The sequence below is a fragment of the Caenorhabditis elegans genome, chromosome IV (assembly GCF_000002985.6).
Source record: "Caenorhabditis elegans chromosome IV".
Lineage (NCBI taxonomy): Eukaryota > Metazoa > Nematoda > Chromadorea > Rhabditida > Rhabditidae > Caenorhabditis > Caenorhabditis elegans.
Genome location: NC_003282.8, coordinates 7,543,472 through 7,566,722, shown reverse-complemented (window position 1 = coordinate 7,566,722; position 23,251 = coordinate 7,543,472). Strand labels below are relative to the sequence as shown.

At 38.6% G+C, this 23,251-nt stretch overlaps 10 protein-coding genes across 14 annotated transcripts; 7 read left to right on the top strand and 3 right to left on the bottom strand.

The window, feature by feature from the left end:
- The first annotated feature begins 2,772 nt into the window (after nucleotides 1–2,772).
- On the top strand, nucleotides 2,773–4,533 carry F32E10.9 (TPR_REGION domain-containing protein). Its single transcript, NM_001392335.1, has 4 exons — nucleotides 2,773–3,710; nucleotides 3,760–3,925; nucleotides 4,013–4,293; nucleotides 4,407–4,533. The coding sequence occupies exons 1-3, from the start codon at nucleotides 3,586–3,588 to the stop codon at nucleotides 4,208–4,210; spliced, it is 489 nt and encodes a 162-aa protein (NP_001379915.1). The 5' UTR covers nucleotides 2,773–3,585; the 3' UTR covers nucleotides 4,211–4,293; nucleotides 4,407–4,533.
- A 525-nt stretch (nucleotides 4,534–5,058) lies between these two features.
- On the top strand, nucleotides 5,059–7,982 carry ima-3 (Importin subunit alpha-3). Its single transcript, NM_068826.7, has 6 exons — nucleotides 5,059–5,137; nucleotides 5,183–5,253; nucleotides 5,367–5,582; nucleotides 5,628–6,222; nucleotides 6,266–6,744; nucleotides 6,824–7,982. Exons 1-6 carry the CDS (start codon nucleotides 5,063–5,065, stop codon nucleotides 6,930–6,932), a joined length of 1,545 nt encoding a protein of 514 aa, NP_501227.1. The 5' UTR covers nucleotides 5,059–5,062; the 3' UTR covers nucleotides 6,933–7,982.
- nprl-2 (Nitrogen permease regulator 2) lies at nucleotides 7,962–9,907 on the bottom strand. 2 transcript variants are annotated; one of them, NM_001392334.1, is made up of 5 exons: nucleotides 9,298–9,542; nucleotides 8,942–9,253; nucleotides 8,401–8,897; nucleotides 8,195–8,346; nucleotides 7,962–8,150 (listed from the first exon to the last, which is right to left on the bottom strand). In NM_001392334.1, the coding sequence occupies exons 1-5, from the start codon at nucleotides 9,512–9,514 to the stop codon at nucleotides 8,027–8,029; spliced, it is 1,302 nt and encodes a 433-aa protein (NP_001380164.1). In that variant the 5' UTR covers nucleotides 9,515–9,542; the 3' UTR covers nucleotides 7,962–8,026. The 2 variants fall into 2 exon arrangements, with proteins under 2 accessions (NP_001380164.1, NP_001380165.1); NM_001392333.1 differs by having other exon boundaries at nucleotides 8,195–8,897; nucleotides 9,298–9,907.
- On the bottom strand, nucleotides 9,376–10,086 carry F49E8.8 (Phosphatidylinositol-glycan biosynthesis class F protein). The gene is made up of 3 exons (NM_001383122.2): nucleotides 9,955–10,086; nucleotides 9,699–9,905; nucleotides 9,376–9,637 (listed from the first exon to the last, which is right to left on the bottom strand). Exons 1-3 carry the CDS (start codon nucleotides 10,072–10,074, stop codon nucleotides 9,518–9,520), a joined length of 447 nt encoding a protein of 148 aa, NP_001370962.1. The 5' UTR covers nucleotides 10,075–10,086; the 3' UTR covers nucleotides 9,376–9,517.
- Nucleotides 10,087–10,357: 271 nt separating this feature from the next.
- Nucleotides 10,358–12,231, top strand: F49E8.7 (BACK domain-containing protein). 2 transcript variants are annotated; one of them, NM_001383121.2, is made up of 5 exons: nucleotides 10,358–10,404; nucleotides 10,451–10,609; nucleotides 10,656–11,116; nucleotides 11,163–11,715; nucleotides 11,763–12,231. In NM_001383121.2, exons 1-5 carry the CDS (start codon nucleotides 10,360–10,362, stop codon nucleotides 12,075–12,077), a joined length of 1,533 nt encoding a protein of 510 aa, NP_001370697.1. In that variant the 5' UTR covers nucleotides 10,358–10,359; the 3' UTR covers nucleotides 12,078–12,231. The 2 variants fall into 2 exon arrangements, 1 of the variants encoding a protein (NP_001370697.1); NR_131569.1 differs by having other exon boundaries at nucleotides 10,360–10,404; nucleotides 10,451–10,605; nucleotides 11,763–12,077.
- Nucleotides 12,056–13,521, top strand: F49E8.6 (Early nodulin-75-like). Its single transcript, NM_001392332.1, has 3 exons — nucleotides 12,056–12,552; nucleotides 12,598–12,861; nucleotides 12,907–13,521. The coding sequence occupies exons 1-3, from the start codon at nucleotides 12,478–12,480 to the stop codon at nucleotides 13,066–13,068; spliced, it is 501 nt and encodes a 166-aa protein (NP_001379918.1). The 5' UTR covers nucleotides 12,056–12,477; the 3' UTR covers nucleotides 13,069–13,521.
- Nucleotides 13,522–13,848: 327 nt separating this feature from the next.
- On the top strand, nucleotides 13,849–15,066 carry dif-1. The gene is made up of 3 exons (NM_001392331.1): nucleotides 13,849–14,153; nucleotides 14,228–14,721; nucleotides 14,836–15,066. The coding sequence occupies exons 1-3, from the start codon at nucleotides 13,859–13,861 to the stop codon at nucleotides 14,983–14,985; spliced, it is 939 nt and encodes a 312-aa protein (NP_001379917.1). The 5' UTR covers nucleotides 13,849–13,858; the 3' UTR covers nucleotides 14,986–15,066.
- Nucleotides 15,067–15,203: 137 nt separating this feature from the next.
- On the bottom strand, nucleotides 15,204–18,306 carry oef-1 (C2H2-type domain-containing protein). Of its 2 annotated transcripts, none has more exons than NM_001268374.5 (8): nucleotides 18,073–18,306; nucleotides 17,838–18,029; nucleotides 17,677–17,785; nucleotides 17,526–17,632; nucleotides 17,253–17,482; nucleotides 17,012–17,201; nucleotides 15,696–15,849; nucleotides 15,204–15,354 (listed from the first exon to the last, which is right to left on the bottom strand). In NM_001268374.5, exons 1-8 carry the CDS (start codon nucleotides 18,163–18,165, stop codon nucleotides 15,305–15,307), a joined length of 1,125 nt encoding a protein of 374 aa, NP_001255303.2. In that variant the 5' UTR covers nucleotides 18,166–18,306; the 3' UTR covers nucleotides 15,204–15,304. The 2 variants fall into 2 exon arrangements, with proteins under 2 accessions (NP_001255303.2, NP_001255304.2); NM_001268375.5 differs by having other exon boundaries at nucleotides 15,207–15,348; nucleotides 18,073–18,280.
- Nucleotides 15,919–22,739, top strand: pam-1 (Puromycin-sensitive aminopeptidase; the record flags this gene model as incomplete). Of its 2 annotated transcripts, NM_001028039.3 has the most annotated exons (8): nucleotides 15,919–15,964; nucleotides 16,534–16,678; nucleotides 19,606–19,710; nucleotides 19,820–20,458; nucleotides 20,535–20,769; nucleotides 20,815–21,743; nucleotides 21,790–22,450; nucleotides 22,497–22,583. In NM_001028039.3, 8 exons carry the CDS (start codon nucleotides 15,919–15,921, stop codon nucleotides 22,581–22,583), a joined length of 2,847 nt encoding a protein of 948 aa, NP_001023210.1. The 2 variants fall into 2 exon arrangements, with proteins under 2 accessions (NP_001023210.1, NP_001379916.1); NM_001392330.1 differs by lacking the exons at nucleotides 15,919–15,964; nucleotides 16,534–16,678 and having other exon boundaries at nucleotides 22,497–22,739.
- On the top strand, nucleotides 18,830–19,605 carry cdd-2 (Cytidine deaminase; the record flags this gene model as incomplete). The annotated part of the gene is made up of 3 exons (NM_001383119.1): nucleotides 18,830–18,974; nucleotides 19,071–19,252; nucleotides 19,298–19,605. The coding sequence occupies 3 exons, from the start codon at nucleotides 18,830–18,832 to the stop codon at nucleotides 19,469–19,471; spliced, it is 501 nt and encodes a 166-aa protein (NP_001370695.1). The 3' UTR covers nucleotides 19,472–19,605.
- Nucleotides 22,740–23,251: the final 512 nt, after the last annotated feature.

Below are 23,251 nucleotides of genomic sequence, written 5' to 3'. Positions count from 1 at the left end.
TTTTTTCGCAAACCACCGCTTCGTGCGCTGTTGTCTTTGAGAAATCTTTGGTTCCAAGGTGAAATTGTTGTATAAAAAGATCGTAGGTACATTTTAAAGTAAAAATTATTCCGAAAAAGTGATTTTTTCATTTTGACAATCGAGGCAGAAAAAAAATTTTTGATTTTTTTTCCAAAAACTTTTTTTCCCCTTCTCGTAGGATGGCGGTCGTTTGAGATATTTTGATTTTGAGGAAAAAAAATGAAATTACAAATATTTCTAAAGCGATAGAGCAAAAAAATTTCGAAAATTGAGTGAAAACTCACTGAGATAACCGACCTTGAAGCAAGTTACTGCCGTTTTTGCGTTGTTCATTTTTCAACTTTGAGCGTTTATTATTCACTCAATCTGAGATCAATTTCAATTTTGTTTTTTTATATAGATTCAAAATTTGACGCTAAATCCGAAAAACTAAGTTTCAAAAAAATTTTAGTGAAAATTTTTTTCAGCACCGCCAAAAAATCGAGTTTTTCAGCACTGATTTTTTCGAATTTTTGCGATTTTTCACTCATTTTTTGATGAATCTTTGTTTTCTTTTCTGTGTTCAATGAACAATATTGATAAAAAATGGAATCTTTCAACAATTTGTGAAAATTTGTTTTTGAAAAAATTTTGTGCCAGTTTGAAATTTTTCAAAAAATTAATTTTCTGCCTCTTGCCCAGAAAAAGTGGTTTGGTCTGGTGTTTCAACAATAATATTTTTGAAATCCTCACACCTTTTTTCATATTCCCTCAAATTTTTGTAACCCAATTCTCACTTTGAAGGGAGATACAGGCGGGAGATACAGTTCGTTGAAGGGTTGGCTGCCAACACATCGCCACCCCACCCACAGAGAGACACACATGTACAACCCAATATATTCAAATATTACCTCCTGCTCTCAGTTTTCAAGATTTTATGATGATTTTTACTTCATCAGAAAGAACACATTCTCTTTCCTATTTTCAGGGATAGTGGAAGACAAAAAAAACAATATGGATTTAAAATCAGGGCTTCGCCCCGATTTTAATAAAATATATGAAACCCTCTTAAAAAGTTACAAGAAGGTTTTTCCTTGCGCTTGGAGCGCAATAGAAAAGAAAAAGAGCTATTTAGACTTAGGGTGCCCAACTGGAATAAAACATTGGAAATCCCAATCCAACCAGCCTAAGGGCCCGAAAAACATACTAGGATGCCCAACTTGAATAAAATATAGGAAATCCTTATGACACACTTAAGCCTAAAGGCCCGAAAAACATACTAGGATGCCCAACTGGAATAAAATATTGGAAATCCTTATGACACACCGGCGGTATGGCGCGGCTTAAGCCTAAATAGCCACTTTTATCAAAATACATTTGAGCGAGGCGGTTGTAAACTATTCGTTCTTTAGCAAAAATAAAAAAAAACTTTATTTAAACTTAAAAATAAATATCATATGTTATCACACCTTAGAATATCACGCCTTAATTTAGTAATCATTTTAGTTCATAAGTGTGAGAGAAAGAAAAATGGATTAATCATCGGAATTAGATATCATCAGAGTGATTATATTCATCAAAGGTCCCACTTTACTGGAGGGTTAATTTGGTTGATATAAAATTCCTATCTCATGTAAAGAAAGGTTCGAATTCTGTACCTATGAATGCTGCCGATATTTGAATTCCTGTCTCATGGGAAGAAGGCCTTTCTTGTGGGAAGAACGGAGTTATAAAAAAATATACGCAGGTACAGAATTTGAACTTTTCTTCCCATGAGATAGGAATTTGAATATTGGCATTCTATAACTTTACTTTTAAAAAATCTCCAAAGGTTGCTCGCAAATATGTAGAGATTGCTCGCATCCCTTCAAATATTACAAAATTTCCAAGTTTTTTAGAAATAATCTTCATTTAGATTATTGAAAAATATCCACAGATTACTTTTGAGTTGCCTGAGAAGTTATTGTAAAACGCAAGGCGAGCTGATGGTACAGAATTTGAACTTTTCTTCCCATGAGATAGGAATTTGAATAATGGCATTCTATAACTTTACTAAGAAAAAATATCCCCAAAGGTTGCTCGCTTCCCTCCAAATATTACGAAATCTAATCTCCAAGTTTCTCAGTAATCTATAGTTTTCATTTAGATTACTGAAAAATATACACAGATTACTTTTGAGTCTGAGAAGTTATTGTAAAACGCAAAGCGAGCTCAAATGTATTTTGATAAAAGTGGCTATTTAGGCTTAAGCCGCGCCATACCGCCGGTGTGTCATAAGGATTTCCAATATTTTATTCCAGTTGGGCATCCTAGTATGTTTTTCGGGCCTTTAGGCTTAAGTGTGTCATAAGGATTTTCTATATTTTATTCAAGTTGGGCATCCTAGTATGTTTTTCGGGCCCTTAGGCTGGTTGGATTGGGATTTCCAATGTTTTATTCCAGTTGGGCACCCTAAGTCTAAATAGCTCTTTTTCTTTTCTATTGCGCTCCAAGCGCAAGGAAAAGCCTTCTTGTAACTTTTTAAGAGGGTTTCATATATTTTATTAAAATCGGGGCGAAGCCCTGATTTTAAATCCATATTGTTTTTTTTGTCTTCCACTATCCCTGAAAATAGGAAAGAGAATGTGTTCTTTCTGATGAAGTAAAAATCAGGATTTACCAAAACAGGATGCATATAAACATGGATGGAGTGGGCGGAGCGAATTCGCAATCACCGCACGCTTATTTCGCAAGCCTCGCACGTTTTTTCCTTGATTTTGTTGCATTTTTTCAAAAGAAAAAACGTGCGAGGCTTGCGAAACAAGCATACGGCACTATCAAAATTTATGAATCGATCCTTGGATTTTGCAAAAACTTTTGTCGTGCAGAAAGTTGGGCGAAGCGTCCTTTCGCAACACTGCCGCGTGGGGTTTGCCCACGGCCCTTTTTAACTGCTTTCTTGTTGATTTTTTAAATAAAGTTTCGATTTTTCTTTTTTTTTCGAATGAAAATGTTATCCAATTCGAAAAAAGAGAAAAATACAAGTAAAATCGAAACTTTATTTGAAAAATCAACAAGAAATTAATTTTTGCAAAATCCAAGGATCGATTCATAAATTTTGATAGTAGTTGTCAATTGGCTCCGCCCACTGCATCATTTTTTGGTAAATCCTGTTTTGAACTGCATTCTGTTTTGGTGGGGCCTCGAGACCACAGCTTTACATGGAGGCTTAGCCCATGCACCAAGTGAAGAGCTAGTCATCAATGCATCTAGACTGGAAGGATCCATCGCTTCCCGAGTAAAGTTGCTTGTGATCAAAGGTGTCAGTGTCCCCTAAAAATTACAAAAACGGGACAACGGGAATTCCCGTTCCCGTGAAAATTTTTAAAACGGGACAACGGGAATTCCCGTTTCCGCGAAAACACCCAAAAAACGGGACAACGGGACATCCCGTTCCCGTGAAAATGACAAAAACGGGACAGCGGGAATTCCCGTTCCCGTGAAAATTTTAAAAACGGGACAACGGGAATTCCCGTTCCCGTGAAAACACCCCAAAAACGGGACAACGGGACAAACGGAACACGGGAATTGACATCCTTGCTTGTGATGGGATTGGAATCGGACAAAATCAAATGCAAGGTCGCAATCATGGCTGAAATTAAGAGTAGAGGGAATCTGAAAAGCTCCCGAAAAATTTTTGAATCAGCTGCAGCAAAATTTCCGAACTGCCAGTAAGACAACATTTTTTAATCAATTTTTTTGAAACTGACTTACTTTCAGAGCTATAATAACCGGACGAGTCATTGTAGAAGAGAACGCAAATCGCGGTGCTGAGGCTGAAAAGCTTACCCGTGATTTTATCACCAAAAATACTGACGTCAGCGGAGATGAGTTGATAAAATTTATCAACTACATGGAGACCTACGATTCCAAGTTTGGTTTAAAGGTAAGCCTGTAAAACACTGAAAAATGTTAAACGAATTATATTATAACTATATTCTTCGCAATAGTGATTCAAATTGAACCATTTCAGGCTGCAATTCAAGTTGCAAAGGACAATCTTCCATGGGCCGGCGAAGAGAACATAGACCAATGGGTCAACTGGGTCAACCTACTGATTAGTCTGAAAAGTTTCAAAAGTTCCAAACTTTTCTGTGAACACGGCATGCCAGCAGCGTTGGGGAGTGTATCTTTTCTTAAGTTTTTCAATAGATCTTTGCGAAAACTGTAACAGGATCGACACTGACCGAAGCAGATCAGGTGTTCTCCTGGATCCAGGAACACAACAAGAAATTGCGGGAAAAGACGGCTAATGTAAGTTTTTCGGACTAGAAAATACTCCTGGTTTTTTGTTCAAAAGTATTATATCAAATGCATTTGATGCAAATGCAAATGCAAATGTAACCATAAATATCATTATTTTTCAGGTGGTGCAGGATGAGAGCGGCGACGAGTAGGATGCAATCACAAAATTTATTGCTTTATAATTTTTATAAAATCCGCTGTTATTAATATTGTAAAGAATGTTGAGTAAATAAATTTATTATTTAAAATTTTTTGTTAAAAGAGCTTGGTACCCAAATGTATTTAAAATTGCCATATTTTGAAACCATTTGAAGCGAAGTTTGACATTTTAATCAGACATTGTTTTTTGTTCTTAATATCTTTAACATTTACACGTTTTCCTTTTTTTAAAGAAGATCCATCCAAAAACTCCGGAGCTTCTTTTCCCTAGTTTTAAAATCTACGAGTGAGACCTCTTATCTGCCAATACGCTCTATTGTGTGCGTTGCGTGTCAACCGCGACGCTTCTGCGACATATTTTGTCTCGTTATCGACTATAATTTTTCCCCAATCCTACTGAAATCTTTCCATCTTACATGTAATTCATTGGATTTTATTTAAAAATTTCTGTTAAAGTTTCTCAATATCGCTCTTTTCTTATTTTAAATAATTAAGCTGTAATCTTAGATACTTTTTGTGTTGCGAAATCTCTGATAGAAAGTTCCGCAGTTTTTAAACGTTTTTTGTTGCTTTTTACTTGCGCTACTATTCATTTATCAAGTTTTTTTCTTTCAGCAGAATGAGTTCAAACAGACAGGCTTATTATAAGAACAATGCCAAAGAGCAAATTGGCAAGGAAAAAAGGAACGAAGAAGTAAGTTCGATAAACTTGTTAACGCATACATTATTCAATTTTAAGGTGGTTTCGATCAGAAAGGATAAACGAGAGGAGGCAATTTCCAAACGGCGTAATATCAATACCCAAATTGAGTGAGTTTTTCATCTGATTTTATATGCTTCAGCTATGAGAGCTAACAAAAGTGTTTCATACGCTTATCACAGTAAATTATCTGTTCCAGTTTTTGAATTGTTTTAATTTTCAGAGATGATTCTGAGACTTCAACAACCCCACCAGGTCCATTTGATGCCAACCTCCTCCGGTTGACAGTCGCTGCTGCCCAATCGAGCGATCCCGCTGAGCAGCTGACTGCTGTTCAACAAGCCCGTAAAATGCTATCAACTGATAGAAATCCACCAATTGATGACTTGATTGGCAGTGGGATTTTGCCTGTCCTCGTTCAATGCTTGTCCAGCACGGAGTAAGAATTTTCATAAGGTCGCATCAAATTACTGTAAATTTTCAGTCCAAACTTGCAATTTGAAGCTGCATGGGCCCTTACCAACATAGCATCTGGTACATCAGAGCAAACACAAGCCGTCGTGAATGCCGGAGCCGTTCCTCTCTTCCTGCAACTCCTGTCATGTGGAAATCTGAACGTTTGCGAGCAATCTGTCTGGGCTCTTGGTAACATCATTGGAGATGGACCACATTTCCGTGATTATTGTCTCGAACTCGGAATTCTCCAGCCACTATTGCAGTTCATTAACCCGGAGATACCTATTGGCTTCTTGAGAAATGTCACATGGGTTATTGTCAATCTCTGCAGGTGCAAAGATCCGGCACCAAGCCCAGCTGTGGTTCGTACGATTCTTCCCGCCCTCTCACTTTTGATCCATCACCAAGACACCAACATCCTCATAGACACCGTTTGGGCCCTTTCTTACCTCACCGACGGTGGAAATGAACACATTCAAATGGTTATCGAAGCTCAAGTTGTTACCCATCTCGTTCCACTCCTTGGACACGTTGATGTTAAAGTTCAAACAGCAGCACTTCGAGCTGTAGGAAATATTGTGACTGGAACCGACGAACAAACACAACTTGTGTTGGATAGCGGAGTAAAAATTTTCATTTATGACTTTTCCAAATCTTAAATTTCAGGTTCTTCGGTTTATGCCAGGACTTCTCGCCCACTACAAAGAGAAAATAAACAAAGAGGCTGTTTGGTTTGTCTCCAACATAACTGCTGGAAACCAACAACAAGTTCAAGACGTATTCGACGCCGGAATCATGCCAATGATTATTCATCTTCTTGATCGAGGAGATTTCCCAACTCAAAAAGAGGCAGCGTGGGCTATTTCCAACGTTACAATCTCTGGCCGTCCAAATCAAGTTGAGCAAATGGTAAAGCTTGGTGTCCTTCGTCCTTTCTGTGCGATGCTCAGTTGCACTGATTCGCAGATTATCCAAGTAGTGCTTGATGGAATTAACAACATTCTGAAAATGGCTGGAGAAGCTGCCGAACAGGTGACATCAGAGATTGAAGAGTGCGGAGGTCTTGACAAGATAGAAAATCTTCAAAATCATGAAAACGAGGACATTTACAAACTGGCTTTCGAAATTATCGATAACTTCTTCAGGTAGGAGTCCAATTATATTTGATAAAAATCTTCAGAGTCCGTGTGCGAATGTTTGGTGTATACGTTTTTATATTTTCAGTTCCGATGATGAGACTGGCAACGTGGAAGGAGCTCAAAGTTCTGCTTTTGGAGGCGACGTTCCACCAGTTCCTGATGCTCCAAACGGAGGATGGAACTTTGGAAAGTAGATCTCCATGATTCCTTTAATCACAAAATACGTTTTGTCTTATTTCTCGTAAACAATTTCGCATGCCGTTCCCATACAAATGTTCATGTAGTTTTCGTCTTACTATTTTTCACACCTCACTTTTTGTTAGGTTCTCGTGTATTTTCATCTGACACGCGAGTTCCTAAGCCAGCTTCTCGGAAATGCAAGCTCTCTTTCATGTGAGATTTTGCACTTTTTGACCAATTGAGTTTGCACGTTCTTCTACAATCGATTGTCAATTATCTCATCCTTTCTTTATCTCTTCGTTGTTTCTGTACCATCAGTGATTTGATTAACATTTCACTTTTTCATCCACCATCTTTTTTCCATTGTGATTAATTAGTTACAATGTCCCCGCCCTCTTCTTCGTGTGTGCGAGAGTGACTGTTTTATGATAATATATTTCGATTTCTTTTTAAAGTGAGTGTGTGAGTTGTGCATTTTTGTTGAGTTTTGTTTTCATTTTTGTTTCCCATTCGCGCCCGTTCATTGCCCGCGTCCCCCACCCTCATCCTTTTATCATTGTTACCGCGTCGTTTTCAAATCTCTCATCATTTTTCCCAGTCCCTCCAATCCCCACGGTCCCCAGATTTTCTCTCTAAAAGCGAGTATTTTCATTTTCTTCACATGTTACTTTTATTAATTCTTTATCATATACATAATTTCAATTTCTTAGAACTTCTGATCCCCCTAGTTTGCTCATTTCCTAGTCATCCATCATCATTCTCGATTTCATTAGTTCTCGGAGAATCTCGTTGATAGGCCAAAAATTCCAATCACCCTGCTCCTCTTAGTTCTCGTGGACTCCAGTATTCTTTTTCTTGAAACCCCACCCATCCCGTAAGGCCTTTTTAAAGGTATATCGAGCCGTCCCTCTTCTCATCATCCATCTTCTTTTCTCATTTTCCCTCTCATCTTCCTCATCCCATTTTCCTTTCTCCCGTTTTGCTATTCTCGATTGTCTCGACTGACTGGCCAATATTCCCTTTACCTGGTGTGTGCTCTCATAATAAATAAATCAAATTTATTTGTTAAAAGTTGTTGTAAAACGAAACAATAATACACGATTTTCATTTATTTCATGACAAACTCAAATTTTCCGGTTTCTTCCAACAGTGAGCAAAGTTGTTCGGGGTCCACATTATGTTGAAGAGAAAGTTCGTCAATTGAAGTTTTTCCATTACACCGTTTCAGGAGACTTAAAATTGTATATTATTAGATAGTATTAATTGATTAACTTACGTGTTGTTGCCTGGGTTTGCAACACAAATAGGATATTTAGAAAGTTTACGAAGAAACTGATGATGCATTCCAAATTGTACAAGTCGCTGTTCATCAATACCCATCGATCTTGGTTTCTCCAGATCGGCCCATTCTGCTAGATTGTTGCCGCACTGAAAACGTAGTCGATTGCTATCAGATTCGTCGATCGGAAGTTTAGGTCCCACCACTTTCATGCTCAAATAAAGTCGGAACACATCCGAAAATTCTGGAGTTCGCGTTGGAATTTCTGAGCCGTCTGCACCGATTTCCGTTTGAATTTTCACAAACTCAAGGCAGTCATTGATTTCCGTTTGATTTTTGTAAAAGTCGTGAACTCTTTCAGTTGCCACATATGTATTATAGTAGAGAAACATTGGAACAAGACTGACACATTCGTAGAAGTGTAAATTACGAACACATCTGGCGACGAGGGATGGATCAAGTTCGAGAATAATAGCAATCTCTCGAACTGTATTGATTCCATCAATTTGAGGAATAATCTTCTGTGACAGAACATCCATTTTTTCTATGAGATGATCGGTAAGCGTCACTTCTCTTATGAACATTGGAACCATATGATAATCGATTTCTGGAGGTTCACATCCACGATACAATGGGCATAATTTGAAATATAATGTCACAATCTTTTCATCTTCAAGACTGACTTCAATCACACTTTCGCCTAAATTTAAAATCTTGTTATTCATAGAAAAATACAAAGTTTACCTTTATTCGACAGATCATTGAACATTCTCTCCATTACATCAAGAACCTGATCCTTGTATTTTGGATTTGTGAGAAATTTGTATTCCATCTCCAATTCAATCAAATATTCCGCGCATTTCTGTACAATTGGCTCATACATTGTTTCTGCAGATGATGTCATGTCAACGATGAAAGCCATATCGAAAGTGAAACGACCACGTTCGTAGCTTTTGTGATCTATTCCAACGGGAAACATGAGAACTTTGCAGCGAAGAGATTTGATGGTCAGTGAAAATGAGTTACGGAACATGGATGGTTTTGGAATGATCAAGCCTGAAACATAAATTCATTTTATTATTTGGATTAATATAACATACCTTTTGTGAAGTGAAAAGTTGCCTCAACTTTATTATTTTCTTTCGGAACAGAATGTTTGATGATTGCACCTAAAGTGTTATGAAATTCTGCCAACAGAATTCCGAGAAGTTGTGGGGCATCATCAAATGTATAATGACCGAATCGACCACCACTTGAATCACCTGTTGCAAAAGGTCCTGCTCCGAATGTCGCAAGAGTTTTTTGACGCTGAACCATTGTTTAGCGTTTTTTAGTCTTATTGTAAGCGGTCCGCTTGATGACAAAAATCCGGGTAATGGCAATAAAAATACCAATAACTGCTCCAATAAAGCAACCGACGAGGGAAGGAAGAGGGTATCGCTGTAAATTAATTTATTACACATTTGACAAGAAGTGTATGCGCGCATATATGCGTGATTACCTGCCACCAACGATCCCAATCCAATGGATGAACAGCAGCTGCTGCCCAAGCACCCAAAAAAGCGAATACGGAGTTGAACAGTAAAACTGATTCTTTTGGTGTTGGATTGCCTTCACACGAAAATAATTGTAGGATCACTTCAACCGCTCGCTCTTCTGAATCGAATAGGAAGACGGCAGGCAGAGCAGAGACGGCCGTTAGAGCTGTCTGAAAACAGGAAAAATAAATTATTTTCATGTGCTTAATCTTCTCATACAGCAAGTACAGCGGTTGCAATTATATCAGAGAAAAACGGAGCGCCGAAAAGGACAGCGAGGATGTAAAACACCGCCCAAGAAAGAGTCACGAATCTGGCGGCCACGGGTAGACTAAGCATATGATGAAAATCCTGGAATTTTAGAAATAACAATGTTAACAGGTCTCAAGAATGTTTGTAATCATGAATGATCAATATTTACGATAGAATTAATTTACTAATTAGAAAATAAAAAAGTTATTTTAAAAAACACCATTACCAACATTGCGCGTCAGTTCCGATGTTTCTTCACGGTGTTTGCGTACTTATTGTTAAACATTATTTTTTTTCTATTTTTTTTAACTTTAATTTAACTTTGAAAAGCTTTCGGGGATACTTATTCCTTTTATTATTTATATTTTTGCAATGGGCAAAAAATCGAAGAACTCAGTCACCACACAAACTCAATGGGTAAGTGATCTCTACTATTAAAATGGAGTGGCCGTCAAAACTTCAGAAAAGACTCAAGATTGACTTTGTCGAAAGGAAAATAGACAAGGATGATGTATTTTTTGAAGAAGTCAGCGACGAGCAATTAAATGACAAAATAATTGTTCCTCTTTTCACAAGCAGTGGAACCTTTGAAGAGACTATCGGGATCTTAATTCAATGGCAAGTAAGTCTAGAGATTTTTTTACATGATAAACTTTCAAATCATTCAGGAATATTTGAAATCTCGTTCCGACAGACTCAGCGAAGTTTTCCTATCGAAAGTCAATTCATATTTTGAGCACATTCGAATCACGCTTGCTCTACCGTTTGATGAGTCGAAATGGGCAGAATTGGAAACACTGACAGAAACTGATCTCAACAAAACACCGATTTTTATCAACAATATTCGAACATCTACAGTCTCTGTCATACTCCATCTCGAAAATCTTATTAAATCGTTCCATCTGAATGTAAAAAGTGCAGAAATTTTTCCATTCGACTCTGACTCATTTGGGCTCCCACCGATCAATTGCAGGAAGATTTTGAATCCATTATTATGGATGAAAGCAGGAATCGAAAAGTTGATTCAAAATAATTGTCAATGCGACCAACCTCCAATTGTTCCACTGATTACATTGCTAGATCTTGCGCCAAAGGAAGGTCATTTTCAGGAATTAGCTATTGCCTCATTGTAAGCTATTATTATTAAATATATTATTTACATCTTATTATTTCAGCTTTCTAGAGAATACTGCCCATAAACTTGACTATTCATGTTCTGATGACGAAAAAAAGTTCCTGGATCAGATAAAGATGAAGTTTGGAACAACAAAAGTTGACAAATTAACAATGGTTTTACCGGATATTCTGATGGCATACAGCGAAGAGCTTGTGGAAAGAGTGATGCCAGTGTCATATTTCATCCCATTTGAACTCTTCCGTATGATGCTGCTCTCTTGGCAACCAAAAGTATTGAATCTTCGATTAAGAACAGAAGCATGTTCTTCTATTGAAGATGCTGCAAGAATTGAATGGGATGACGAGGATGTTTTCACTTCTACCACTCTTTTCAACTGTCCCTTGTTTGATAGATGCGAACCAGTGTGTCTTGGAGACGAAGAAATTATTTTGAATTGCAAATTGATCGTTGATTGCTCAGGAAGTCGTCTTTTTGATCCCATGTTCAACGAGGGGAACGTCTATACTGCTGGCAGAGATTTCTTGGTGTTATTCCCAATGCAAACGATCATATTGAAAAGAATTGTACCATTGAAAGTTGGTTCATCAGTGGTAAGTTCCTCTTTTGTCTTTCTAATTGGTTTTTTTTCTCATTGCAGAAAGTTCAATTGAAAAAACAAATCGACTACATAGTGAACACATTCTTCTTCAACGCCAGCGAACACCAAGATCGAGTTGTAAACTATGAACTCACATTTACCAACTCTACAGATGTTCAAATGAGTGCAGTGAAAAGATGTATACCACAAGTCGCCAATGGACGCCAAATTGGAGTCAATTTGAATGTTGAGCAAGAAACAAGAGATTTATTCACTGATCATGGCAATTCTTGCCCTGGAAGACATATGTTCGCCAGTTTTTTCGATTCAGAAAATCAGGTTATTGTAGATCTAAAAGTAGTGCTGGCCAATTAAGTTGTGCAGTATTATTATTTCCTTGTTGATTCAGTTGGTTTTCAATTCTGAGTACTCTTTCGTTGTCTGTTCTGTTTATTCTCAATGCTGTTTTCTCTGTTCTTTGTTTCTCTGCTCTTTTTTCCTTTTTCAACATAAATTTATGTGTATCCCGGCCGTAGGACGAGACTTCACTTGTTTCTCTTCCACTTGTTTCAACTTAAACGCGAATAAGTTTTTCAGTGCTATTCTGATTAGTGTGTGCACTGAAAACTGATCAGTGAGCGAGTTTGTAAGTCGTTGCTAGGCATTTTCATCTGTGGACAGCAGAGAGCGCGCTTTCATCGATCTTGATTCATTTCTCACGCTGCTGCTCTTTTCATTTCTTTTTTTTTGCTCTGAGATCGACGAGAAGTGAAAAATGCCACTTTTTGGAAGCAAGAAAACCGATAAGAAAAGTGGAATGAATGAAGCACCAAGCTATCCGAAGCAAAGTGTAAGTTTACTTAACTTTAAATCATGAATAATTTGATTTTTTTAGGCCGTTCCACCTCCTCCGCAAGTTGCCCACTATCCGATGCCAACATATCCACAAGGTCCGCTTGTTCAACAAAACGAGTTCTACTTCACCTCCGCTGGCCAACAACTCCAATCGGTTCCAACTACTACAGTCGCATTTGCAAGAACCGATCTGCCTGGGGCTTACGACAACTTCTGTGAGGGATTCCTCGACGGACCAGACTTCTCAAACCGAGTCCCAGACAGGAACATTCCCCCTGCTCCAGGATCGTATTACTTCTACTCGGTAACACACATTTTTAAATTTCAACTTTACCATACCCACTTTCAGCATGGCAACAGCTCAACCCCGTCGTTCGCCCCTCCCTACTGTGCTCCACCACCAGGTCCATCTTCATCTGCTCCACCAACACTCCCGACGTCTTCAGGCAACCTGCCGCCACCTCCAACCTACGAACAGGTTCTCTCGCAGGAAGTGAAAGAAAAACTATGATAATTTCGCTGAAGATTTTTCAACATTTTCAACACTGTATTCCCTTTGCATCTGTGATTGCTGTTTGCATACTAAATCATAATTATTCTGCGATTTCATTTTTTGTGCTCTTAATTTAGTCATTTTACCTGAACGATATTTTGATCAAACCACATTTATGCATTTATTTTCTCCCAAGACTACAAATAAGCCACGATGTAGTCTTCCTGAAGGGCAAAGTGCAAAAAACGAATGCTATCTGCGTCTCCCCGGTTTCTGTACTATCTCAATAACGTTTCGTTATCTTCTCTTTCTCGGAGAGTAGTCCAGCAATCTCTGTGTTCATTGGCTGTTATTTGTGGCGAACCCTCACAGCAACGACGTGGTCGGACACACAAACATTTTCTTCACTTATTTTTTTATCTTCCTTTTGTTGTTGATATCTTCGTAAACATTCGTTCCCACTATCGATCTAAATAGGATAAAAAAGCTTTACTGTTCTTTAAAAACTCCTAAAAATCCAATTTTAAATTTTATATTCGAAATTTAGCGTTTAAAGTGCAATTTTCTTTGATAAGATAAGTTAAGATAAGTTAAACATTTCTTACAAGGCCTGACAGGGTTTTCTTAAATTCAGAAATGTATTAACTTGAACAAAACTAAATATTATCACCCTTTTTTTAAATAACAGGATTCAGGTATTTTTCTTAAATCAAAAAACCACTTAATTTCTACATTAACCTTACTTAATATCGGAAAATTTCAGCCATCAGATCGAAGTTTTTACATTTTATTTTTCAGACGCATTGAAATGTCGGACGTTCTTCTGAATTTCATCGCAGGAGGAGTCGGTGGATCATGTACCGTAATCGTCGGACATCCATTCGATACTGTCAAAGTCCGAATTCAAACTATGCCAATGCCAAAACCAGGGGAGAAGCCACAATTTACCGGAGCTCTTGATTGTGTCAAACGAACAGTTTCCAAAGAAGGATTTTTTGCCCTCTACAAAGGAATGGCAGCTCCACTTGTTGGTGTTTCTCCACTTTTTGCAGTTTTTTTCGGAGGATGTGCAGTTGGAAAATGGCTGCAGCAAACTGATCCAAGTTAGTACTAAATCATCATGGGCAAACAAATAAATTGAAAATATGAGAATTAATCTTACCATTTTGCATTTCAGGCCAGGAGATGACATTCATCCAAAACGCTAATGCTGGAGCTCTTGCTGGAGTCTTCACAACAATTGTGATGGTTCCTGGTGAACGAATCAAGTGTCTTCTTCAAGTTCAGCAAGCTGGATCTGCTGGTTCTGGAGTTCATTACGATGGTCCACTTGATGTTGTCAAAAAACTATATAAACAAGGAGGAATTTCATCAATCTACAGAGGAACTGGTGCCACTCTGCTCAGAGACATCCCAGCTTCAGCCGCTTATCTTTCAGTATATGAATATCTAAAAAAGAAATTCTCTGGAGAAGGAGCTCAAAGAACATTGTCACCAGGAGCAACATTGATGGCTGGAGGACTTGCTGGTATTGCCAATTGGGGAGTGTGTATTCCAGCTGATGTTCTCAAATCTCGATTACAAACAGCCCCTGAAGGAAAGTATCCAGATGGAATCCGTGGAGTTTTGAGAGAGGTTCTTCGCGAAGAGGGTCCTAGAGCTCTGTTCAAGGTGATTTTTTTTAAACGATTGGGACGATGCAAGTGAATTTTTCGTCATTTCTCGACACATTTACATACATATATACTTTACCTGATTTCTAGCTACAATTTGTATAAATTTCAGGGATTCTGGCCAGTAATGCTCCGTGCTTTCCCTGCAAACGCTGCCTGTTTCTTCGGACTTGAACTCACGTTGGCTGCCTTCCGTTACTTTGGCATTGGTGGACACCCAACACCATCTACAGAAGTTGTTCCACTCCCACACGACGAGTAAATTTTTGAAAATTCTCATTTTTCTAATTAGTTTATACCATATTTATTTGATATTTTTTTCATTATTCAAAAACATTTACCCGAGTTGCCTTCTATTTCCATGTTTTGGGCATTTGTATGTTGTGTATATTTCTACATGAAAATCGTAAATTTTTTGATGAACTTCAAGAAGTGCTCAATGTTGAATTATATTTACCGTGTTCAGCTGTCGCTATACAATTTTTTTTGAGAAACAGGTTCATTAAATGCAGAACAATTATCGAAACAAAAGAGTACAACGGGTATGGTGAAAAAAAAACAGGGGAACATTTAAGATAAGACTATTCTAGATCGATGACGCTCTGAAGACTGCCAGGTTCACTTTCTGAAACTATTTTCACAATTTTAAACGATTGGGATAGTGATGATTGGAGTTAAATTGAATTTCATTAATTGAAAAACCTACACTAAATAAGAGTATTCTGGAAATGAGTAGTTTTAATTTAGAAATTCTTTTTTAGAAAACCTAACCTTTCTGGAAGAAATTGTATTGAAAAAAAGTTTTAAAAACACCGAAAATTATAATCATCAATAAAAATTTCTTTTCAAACGTTTACTATATTTACTACTCCTACAAAAATTTGGAAAAAAACAAAATAATGCTGAGAGCGATAATATTTCAAAACCATCCAAAAGAAAGCTGAAAATTCTAATCTAAATAATGACATTTACCTTTATTTCCTGTATCTATAGACTCGCTTCGAGCACCTTCTTCAGAATCAGTTTCATCCTGATTATCAAAAATATCATAGTCTGAATCCATCGAGCGTGTAGGTTTTCCGCGTTCAGAATTATCCAGACGACTTTGCTTGCTTTCTTTTCCATTCTAAAAATAACATTGATTTTACAAAATTATATACTAAAAATCTGTAATTCTGTCGTTCCAGATTTCAGAATGCTGGGAAGATTAGCAGTTCGACAGGCTGTCCGTTGCAGTAAAGGTAATTAATTTCCCGTTTTCTAGGAAATTTTGTAATTTTACATAGCTTAGAAGTAATTGCAAAAAAAAGCAGATTTTGCAGATTTTGGTCATGTGAGTTGATAAGACTGACAGCTGATAAATTCAGTACTCTGAATTCGTGGAAACAATAATATTAAATGATAAGTGTCACTTGATCAACTGTGCACAACTATACTACTGAATATTGTGAAATCTGGTCATCTAGATATCAGCAATAGCATGGTCAGAATAATAACATCCTAGCCGTTAAGATCAGCACAGGAGCCAAAAATACGGTACCCGGTCTCGACACGACAAATTTTTCTTAAATACAAGGTCTGCCCCTTTAAAGATTACTGTAGTTTCAAAATCTCGATTCTGTAACATTTTCATCCTGTTTTAAACCTATTTTTTGAACAAACACATCAATTTTATTGGAAAACAATGAGAAAAACGAGAGATTGAAGTTACAGTACTCCTAAAATGAAATTTTTCGTGTCGAAACTCGGTACCGTATTTTTGACTCAAAAATCGCTGTTTCGCCTGTTGTTCATTCTAACATTTTTACAGCATCCATCAAGCCCGTCAACACTCATCAGCTTTGCCTGCGCAATTTTTCGGCCATCCGACGTCTTTCATTTGTCGCCGGCGCCCAGTGCCGTCCCTACCACACAACAGCAAACATGCTCCATCGCACGGCAAGAGGCGAACACGGGTCAGTTCTGCGTCCCGGTGTGTGTATGTGTTTTTGATGACAATAGTGTCTCGAAGTGCCAACCTCTAACTATCCTTTTTCGTTATCGAAAATGGAAGGGTGGGTTCTAACGTCATTCACCCTATTTGTCTATACGTCTGTTATGTTTATCATTTTCACACCAATCTAAAGCAATTTCCACGAAAAATCTAATGATCTTACATTGTGTCATTCTGAAACATTTCATTCTACTGATAGGCTTCACGACTTCTTCCAGTTTCTATTAATTTTTTCTCCAAAAGCTTATTTCTATGTTTTTGAAATATTTACAAAAACCTTTTTTCAACAACTCACATCTGTTTTGCTTTTATCAGCCACAGTGCTGATATGGATAATTTCACCTCCTCGAACAATTCTGTACGAGGCCTTTTCGGAGAGATACCAGGTGTTTCCGTTTCGAATTCTACGGCTTCTGGGAACTGGAAGATGACGCAAGAAGCATTTTTCCATAACTGAATTGAAAGTTGACACTTGCTCATTGGACCTAAATTTGAATCGAATTTTTAAAAGCATTTCTTCAATGTGATTTTCCTACCATAAGTCACGAAATTCAATTTCCACGTGGGTTTTATCGTGGTGTTCAGAAATATGTTCACATGGTGATTTCGACACAGGAAGAGTTCTCAAACAGTGGACACACTCATAGCGTTTTGCTATGTCTACATTGAGAAATTCCGATTCTGGGTGGGCGTCTAGAACATGTTCAGTCTGTTTCCTAATTTTTGTATTTCGGTTTCTACCGGTTTCCACTTCATGCTTGCACAGCTGAAAATTGTAGTTGAATCTGACGCAATTGTCGGGGTCTCACCGAACAATATGCCATATCAAGTTGATCTTCCTTTCCGTTTTCAACGATTATCGAGTCATTTGGTGTTTCAGCATCCATTGAGTTTACCATAAACAATTGCGGAATATCTGTTATCAGCGAAATATTAAAAATTAAATGAACGAACTCTTACTGTTTACAATGTTCTCTGATTCGTGATCATCCAAAACTGCATCTTCCTCGATGTTAGTTGGCTCGAGCAAAAGTTTCAACGCATCCGAGTTTTCGGCGAAAGTTCCGCGCTGAAATACTTTTTATTATTTTCGAACAATATTCGAGTTATTCAATCCTTACCGCCCATTTCTCTAATATTTCTTGGTTTGAAGACATCTGAATGGCGGGTTGGTTTGCTTCCGAAAACGGATCAACCGATTTCTGTTCCTCGGCTGTTTCTCGAAAATTAAAAGTTCCACTGTCCAATTTATCCAAATATTCTTTCATTTCTTCCGGAGTTGACGAGAAAATGTGATTCAAGTGATTGTTCGTCTAAAAATATGAATTAGGAAGAATAATTAAAGAAAAAACTCACCAAATAGCGACGAAGCTTTCGTGCAGCATTAATTTGTTCGATGTTATCATCGATACTCACAAGTACAAACCGTTTTCGCAATGATTTCGGCATTGTTATAAAAAGAGAGACAAGTTTGAATTGAGTTCGAATTCGTTCGCGAACGAACGTTCGTGGTCGACAAACTACGGTACGCTGGAGTACGCAATGAGATACGCAAACACGCTCGCGCATTTTTTTGACTTTTGTAATGCGCGCGCGCGCCACGGCCCGGCAAGTGGTACATCTATGCAAATGCGCTCTACTGATAATTTGAGTGTAGACCAGGTTTGGGCGCGTGATAATGAAAAAAGCTTTGGTCCAAAAAATTTAGAATTTAATTTCGGACATTATTTATATGCATCACAAAAAAACTGGACCAACCGTTTTTGAGATACACGCGCCCAAACGTCCAGGTATACGGTAGACAAATTGCGTACAGGTACCACTTCTCGGGCCGCGCGCGCGCAAAAATGTCCCGTGGATTTTTCATTTCACCAATTCTCGAAGTTGAGGCTGAAAAATAGTTGCAAAGTTCCCATTTTGTCATGTTTTTTTTAAATATAACGCGACCCGTTCACTGAATATGGGATTTAACGTCACTTTGCATGCGTTCCACAACGCAAATTCTTTTGTGTATTGCTAACTTTTCTCATCAATGTTGTTCTCTGTTCTTCTAATAATTTAATTCGCCTCATTCGCTTCTCATTTCATGCACTTTTGTCATAGTTAACTACAGATGGCCGCGAATAGTCTTCCTCAAGATATTTCCGATGTGGAACTAGTTCATTTGGCCCGAGCTGCGATGAAACGGGCACATTGCCCATACAGCAAGTTTCCAGTTGGTGCAGCGCTTCTCACTGAATCTGGGGAAATTGTCCAGGGTAATTTGTGATTTCTTGTCGTTGCATAACTCGAGATGTCTGCGGGCTTCTCAGTTTCGCAACATGCATTTTTGAAGTTTCTAGCATTTTCTGTAGGCTGCAATGTCGAGAATGCTTCATACGGTGGCACTATCTGCGCTGAGCGTAGTGCTATTGTTTCTGCTGTGTCACAAGGATACACGAAATTCCGTGCCATTGCTGTCGTCACTGAGCTCAGCGAACCTGCGTCTCCCTGTGGACTTTGCCGTCAATTTCTAGTTGAATTCGGTGACTATAAAGTAAGAAAACTAGAGCTTCTTAATTTTTCACTGTCATCGTTGCAGGTTGTTGTGGGAACTGCATCTAACAATAAAATTCTCATCACCTCAACTCGCGCTCTTCTTCCATTTGCTTTCACTCCTGAATCGCTCGACACTTTTGAGCAAGAAAAAGCATCAGAAGCTAAAGGATTAAAGCAAGATGATGCCACGGAGCATAACGTTACAGTCGTCTCTTAATTTTTTATTCCAATCAGAAACTCCTTTCCACATTTCCCGCCATTCCTAGTAGTGTTTTTTTTCATTTGTGATATCCTTCTCTTTCTTTCAATTTAGTTGTGTCAAAAATTCATTTTATTAATAAAACTTTTCAGAATGGCGGCCTGTGGAAACCCAAGCGCGGCGGTCAAATTTGAGAGGCTTCCAACATTCGCCGAACCAACTCATTACAACGTCCGTTTATCGCCATGCCTCAACCAGTAAGTTCTGTAATAATATTTCAGTTTAGCTAGGACGGCAGTAATAAATGTTGATATGTAGTTTAAATTTGCAACAAAACCACTTCAAGTTCTAATTCTTGTTTTTCAGATTCTCTTTCGATGGTCATGCAACGATTGACGTCACAATCAAAGAAGCTACTGATGTCTTGAAGGTGCATGCACAGAGTTTGCTGATTCAGTCGGTATCGCTTATCACTCAGCCAGGAGACGCTTCTAAATCTCTCGAAACTAGCTACGACGATAAGCTCAATATTTTGACTATCAAGCTTCCGACTACCATGCAGCCACAGAAGGTTCAGCTCGACTTCAAGTTTGTCGGTGAACTGAACGATAAGATGCGAGGATTTTATCGCAGTCAGTACAAGGATAAGAACGGCACCGAAAAGTTCTTGGCTTCAACTCAGTTTGAGTCGACTTATGCTCGCTATGCATTCCCATGTTTCGATGAGCCAATTTACAAGGCAACTTTCGACGTTACTTTGGAAGTAGAAAATCATCTGACCGCTCTCTCCAATATGAATGTAATCTCCGAAACACCGACTGCTGATGGAAAGAGAAAGGCAGTTACATTTGCAACTTCACCAAAGATGTCATCGTATCTCGTCGCTTTCGCCGTTGGTGAGCTGGAATATATCAGTGCACAAACGAAAAGCGGAGTTGAGATGCGTGTGTATACTGTACCTGGAAAGAAAGAACAAGGTCAATACAGTTTGGATCTTTCTGTGAAGTGAGTTATCTTAAAGAATAATTTTAGCTGAATTTTCAGTAATAATTCAAATGAAGTTTCAATTTCTAATTTTCAGGTGCATTGACTGGTACAATGAGTGGTTCGACATCAAATACCCTCTTCCAAAATGTGACCTGATTGCTATTCCGGACTTCTCAATGGGTGCGATGGAGAACTGGGGACTTGTCACGTATCGTGAAATCGCTCTTCTTGTTGATCCAGGAGTCACGTCCACCAGACAAAAGTCTAGAGTTGCTTTAGTCGTTGCTCACGAGTTGGCTCATTTATGGTTCGGAAATCTTGTGACTATGGTAGGGAATTTTCAACTAATAAACATATATATTCATTCTTTTCAGAAATGGTGGACTGATCTTTGGCTTAAAGAAGGATTTGCATCATTCATGGAATACATGTTCGTTGGCGCTAACTGTCCAGAGTTCAAGATCTGGCTTCATTTCCTGAATGATGAACTCGCGTCTGGAATGGGACTTGATGCACTTCGAAACTCTCATCCAATCGAAGTTGAAATTGATAATCCGAATGAGCTTGATGAGATTTACGATTCGATCACTTACGCCAAATCCAATTCAGTCAACCGCATGCTCTGCTATTATCTATCGGAGCCAGTTTTTCAAAAAGGACTTCGCCTCTATTTGAAGAGATTCCAATATTCGAATGCAGTTACTCAAGATTTGTGGACCGCACTGAGCGAGGCTTCAGGACAAAACGTGAATGAATTGATGTCCGGTTGGACCCAACAAATGGGATTCCCTGTGCTGAAGGTCTCCCAGAGACAAGATGGTAACAATCGCATTTTGACCGTGGAGCAACGTCGATTCATTTCCGATGGAGGTGAAGACCCGAAAAATAGCCAGTGGCAAGTGCCAATTACAGTTGCTGTCGGAAGTTCTCCAAGTGATGTGAAAGCCAGATTTTTGCTAAAGGAGAAGCAGCAAGAATTCACGATTGAAGGTGTCGCTCCAGGAGAATGGGTGAAGCTCAACTCTGGAACAACTGGATTCTACCGAGTCGAATATTCGGATGAAATGCTAACTGCAATGCTGCCCGATATCGCTTCTCGCCGAATGCCAGTACTCGATCGATTCGGATTGATTAATGATCTCTCTGCTCTTCTCAATACCGGACGTGTTTCCATCGCACAGTTTGTTCAAGTCGCAGCTTCTTCCGCAAAAGAAGATGAATATGTTGTCTGGGGAGCTATCGATGAAGGAATGAGCAAGCTCTTGGCTTGTGCTCGTGAAATGTCCGAAGACACTTTGAAGAGGTTTGATATTAGCGATTCAAAATTAATTGACAGTATATTATTTCAGTGCTAAACAACTCGTCGTTAAGATGTTCGAGCAGACTGGGGCAGAGCTCGGATTCGCAGAACAAGCTGGAGAAGACTCGCAGAAAATGATGTTGAGATCGCTTGTTCAAGCACGACTCGCCCGTGCAGGTCATCAACCAACAATTGACAAGTTCACTCAGATGTTCAATGATTTCCTGGAGAAAGGAACGCCAATTCATCCAGACATTCGGCTAGCCACTTTCGGTGTTGTTGCTCGGTATGGAGGAAAGGAAGGATTCGATAAGCTAATGAATCTCCGTGAAACTACCACATTCCAAGAGATCGAAAGACAAACCATGGTAGCAATGTCTCAAACTCCGGAGGAGTCACTTCTTGCCCAACTTTTCGAATATGGATTTGAGAAGAACAAGGTCCGTCCACAAGATCAGCTGTATCTCTTCCTCGGAACTGGAGCGACTCATATGGGACAGCAATACGCGTGGAAATATTTCTGCGAGCACATTAAAGAGTTCCTCGACAAATACGGAGGTGCCAACTCGAGTCTCTTCCAGCGATGCCTCAAGTTTGCTGGAGAAAGTTTTGGAAACGAAAAACGAGCTGTCGAGTTTCAAGATTTCTTCTGCAATTGCAATGTTCTCAGCGATACGGATCGCCAGACTTTGGCCAGACCCATCGGACAGGTATTTATTTTTTCAAGTTTAATTGTTCAAAAAGCATAAATTTCAGACCGTCGAAGCTATCCGTTTGAACGCTCGCCTGCTCGAATCCAACCGCCAAATCATTGAAAATCTTCTTAAACAGAGCAACGTTTAATTTATTAGACCTCAATCTTTCTATTCATATTCCACTGGTTTTATCAGATTTCAGACCCGTTTTTATTTATTTTTCCCCCCTCTCGTCAATTTTGCTTATGGCACAATACTATGTATTGTTTTATTTTTCAAATGAAATAAACTGCTGCTGATGCGTAAAGGAGAGAAGTGTGTAGTTTTAGAATGAGAAGAGCACTTGGTTAAATTGAAGTGCTGAATTTTTCAATAGCTGGCACCATCCGATGTGGCCACGAAAGAATTATGCATTTGGAAGAAGGTTCCATCAGTTAGAGTTGACGATTGTGAAGGTCATCAGTACAATTTACTACCTCTTTTCTTTGGAAACTATTTTTTTTTCTTAAATTGGAAAAAAGTGGGTCGCAAATATAATCGAGACTATTTTTTAAAACTCGAATAACAAGTCTCCCAAGAGAAACGAAACATTTTAGAAATCTCATGAGCTCGTAATTCGAGTTGTGTGTTGTCATTTTTGGGTGGTGAAAGCAGAGGATGACACCCTTTCACTGGCCTTACTGAGATTGGCTCGATGAGCATTTCCTGTCGCATTTCTAAAGTCTCGTGGGAGAACTGACGACGAAAAAAGAGAGAAGACCACCAGTTGCCGAATATAGCTGCACTTTTATATACTTTTTTGATACATTAGATGTT

Excerpts from the sequence above, each read along its gene's own strand:
- F32E10.9 (NM_001392335.1), top strand. The coding sequence starts at position 3,586 with ATGGGATTGGAATCGGACAAAATCAAATGCAAGGTCGCAATCATGGCT. Across the intron at positions 3,711-3,759 it reads GCAAAATTTCCGAACTGCCA|AGCTATAATAACCGGACGAG; the intron begins GTAAGACAACAT and ends ACTTACTTTCAG. Across the intron at positions 3,926-4,012 it reads ATTCCAAGTTTGGTTTAAAG|GCTGCAATTCAAGTTGCAAA; the intron begins GTAAGCCTGTAA and ends GAACCATTTCAG.
- ima-3 (NM_068826.7), top strand. The coding sequence starts at position 5,063 with ATGAGTTCAAACAGACAGGCTTATTATAAGAACAATGCCAAAGAGCAA. Across the intron at positions 5,583-5,627 it reads CAATGCTTGTCCAGCACGGA|TCCAAACTTGCAATTTGAAG; the intron begins GTAAGAATTTTC and ends GTAAATTTTCAG. Across the intron at positions 6,223-6,265 it reads AACTTGTGTTGGATAGCGGA|GTTCTTCGGTTTATGCCAGG; the intron begins GTAAAAATTTTC and ends CTTAAATTTCAG.
- nprl-2 (NM_001392333.1), bottom strand. The coding sequence starts at position 9,514 with ATGGTTCAGCGTCAAAAAACTCTTGCGACATTCGGAGCAGGACCTTTT. Across the intron at positions 9,254-9,297 it reads AACTTTTCACTTCACAAAAG|GCTTGATCATTCCAAAACCA; the intron begins GTATGTTATATT and ends TTTATGTTTCAG. Across the intron at positions 8,898-8,941 it reads CAATGATCTGTCGAATAAAG|GCGAAAGTGTGATTGAAGTC; the intron begins GTAAACTTTGTA and ends TTTTAAATTTAG.
- F49E8.8 (NM_001383122.2), bottom strand. The coding sequence starts at position 10,074 with ATGCTTAGTCTACCCGTGGCCGCCAGATTCGTGACTCTTTCTTGGGCG. Across the intron at positions 9,906-9,954 it reads TTGCAACCGCTGTACTTGCT|ACAGCTCTAACGGCCGTCTC; the intron begins GTATGAGAAGAT and ends TCCTGTTTTCAG. Across the intron at positions 9,638-9,698 it reads ATTGGGATCGTTGGTGGCAG|CGATACCCTCTTCCTTCCCT; the intron begins GTAATCACGCAT and ends ATTAATTTACAG.
- F49E8.7 (NM_001383121.2), top strand. The coding sequence starts at position 10,360 with ATGGGCAAAAAATCGAAGAACTCAGTCACCACACAAACTCAATGG. Across the intron at positions 10,610-10,655 it reads GGATCTTAATTCAATGGCAA|GAATATTTGAAATCTCGTTC; the intron begins GTAAGTCTAGAG and ends CAAATCATTCAG. Across the intron at positions 11,716-11,762 it reads TGAAAGTTGGTTCATCAGTG|AAAGTTCAATTGAAAAAACA; the intron begins GTAAGTTCCTCT and ends TTCTCATTGCAG.
- F49E8.6 (NM_001392332.1), top strand. The coding sequence starts at position 12,478 with ATGCCACTTTTTGGAAGCAAGAAAACCGATAAGAAAAGTGGAATGAAT. Across the intron at positions 12,553-12,597 it reads CAAGCTATCCGAAGCAAAGT|GCCGTTCCACCTCCTCCGCA; the intron begins GTAAGTTTACTT and ends TGATTTTTTTAG. Across the intron at positions 12,862-12,906 it reads GATCGTATTACTTCTACTCG|CATGGCAACAGCTCAACCCC; the intron begins GTAACACACATT and ends ACCCACTTTCAG.
- dif-1 (NM_001392331.1), top strand. The coding sequence starts at position 13,859 with ATGTCGGACGTTCTTCTGAATTTCATCGCAGGAGGAGTCGGTGGATCA. Across the intron at positions 14,154-14,227 it reads GCTGCAGCAAACTGATCCAA|GCCAGGAGATGACATTCATC; the intron begins GTTAGTACTAAA and ends TTTGCATTTCAG. Across the intron at positions 14,722-14,835 it reads GTCCTAGAGCTCTGTTCAAG|GGATTCTGGCCAGTAATGCT; the intron begins GTGATTTTTTTT and ends TATAAATTTCAG.
- oef-1 (NM_001268374.5), bottom strand. The coding sequence starts at position 18,165 with ATGCCGAAATCATTGCGAAAACGGTTTGTACTTGTGAGTATCGATGAT. Across the intron at positions 17,633-17,676 it reads ATCAGAGAACATTGTAAACA|ATATTCCGCAATTGTTTATG; the intron begins GTAAGAGTTCGT and ends CGCTGATAACAG. Across the intron at positions 17,483-17,525 it reads TTGATATGGCATATTGTTCG|CTGTGCAAGCATGAAGTGGA; the intron begins GTGAGACCCCGA and ends TACAATTTTCAG.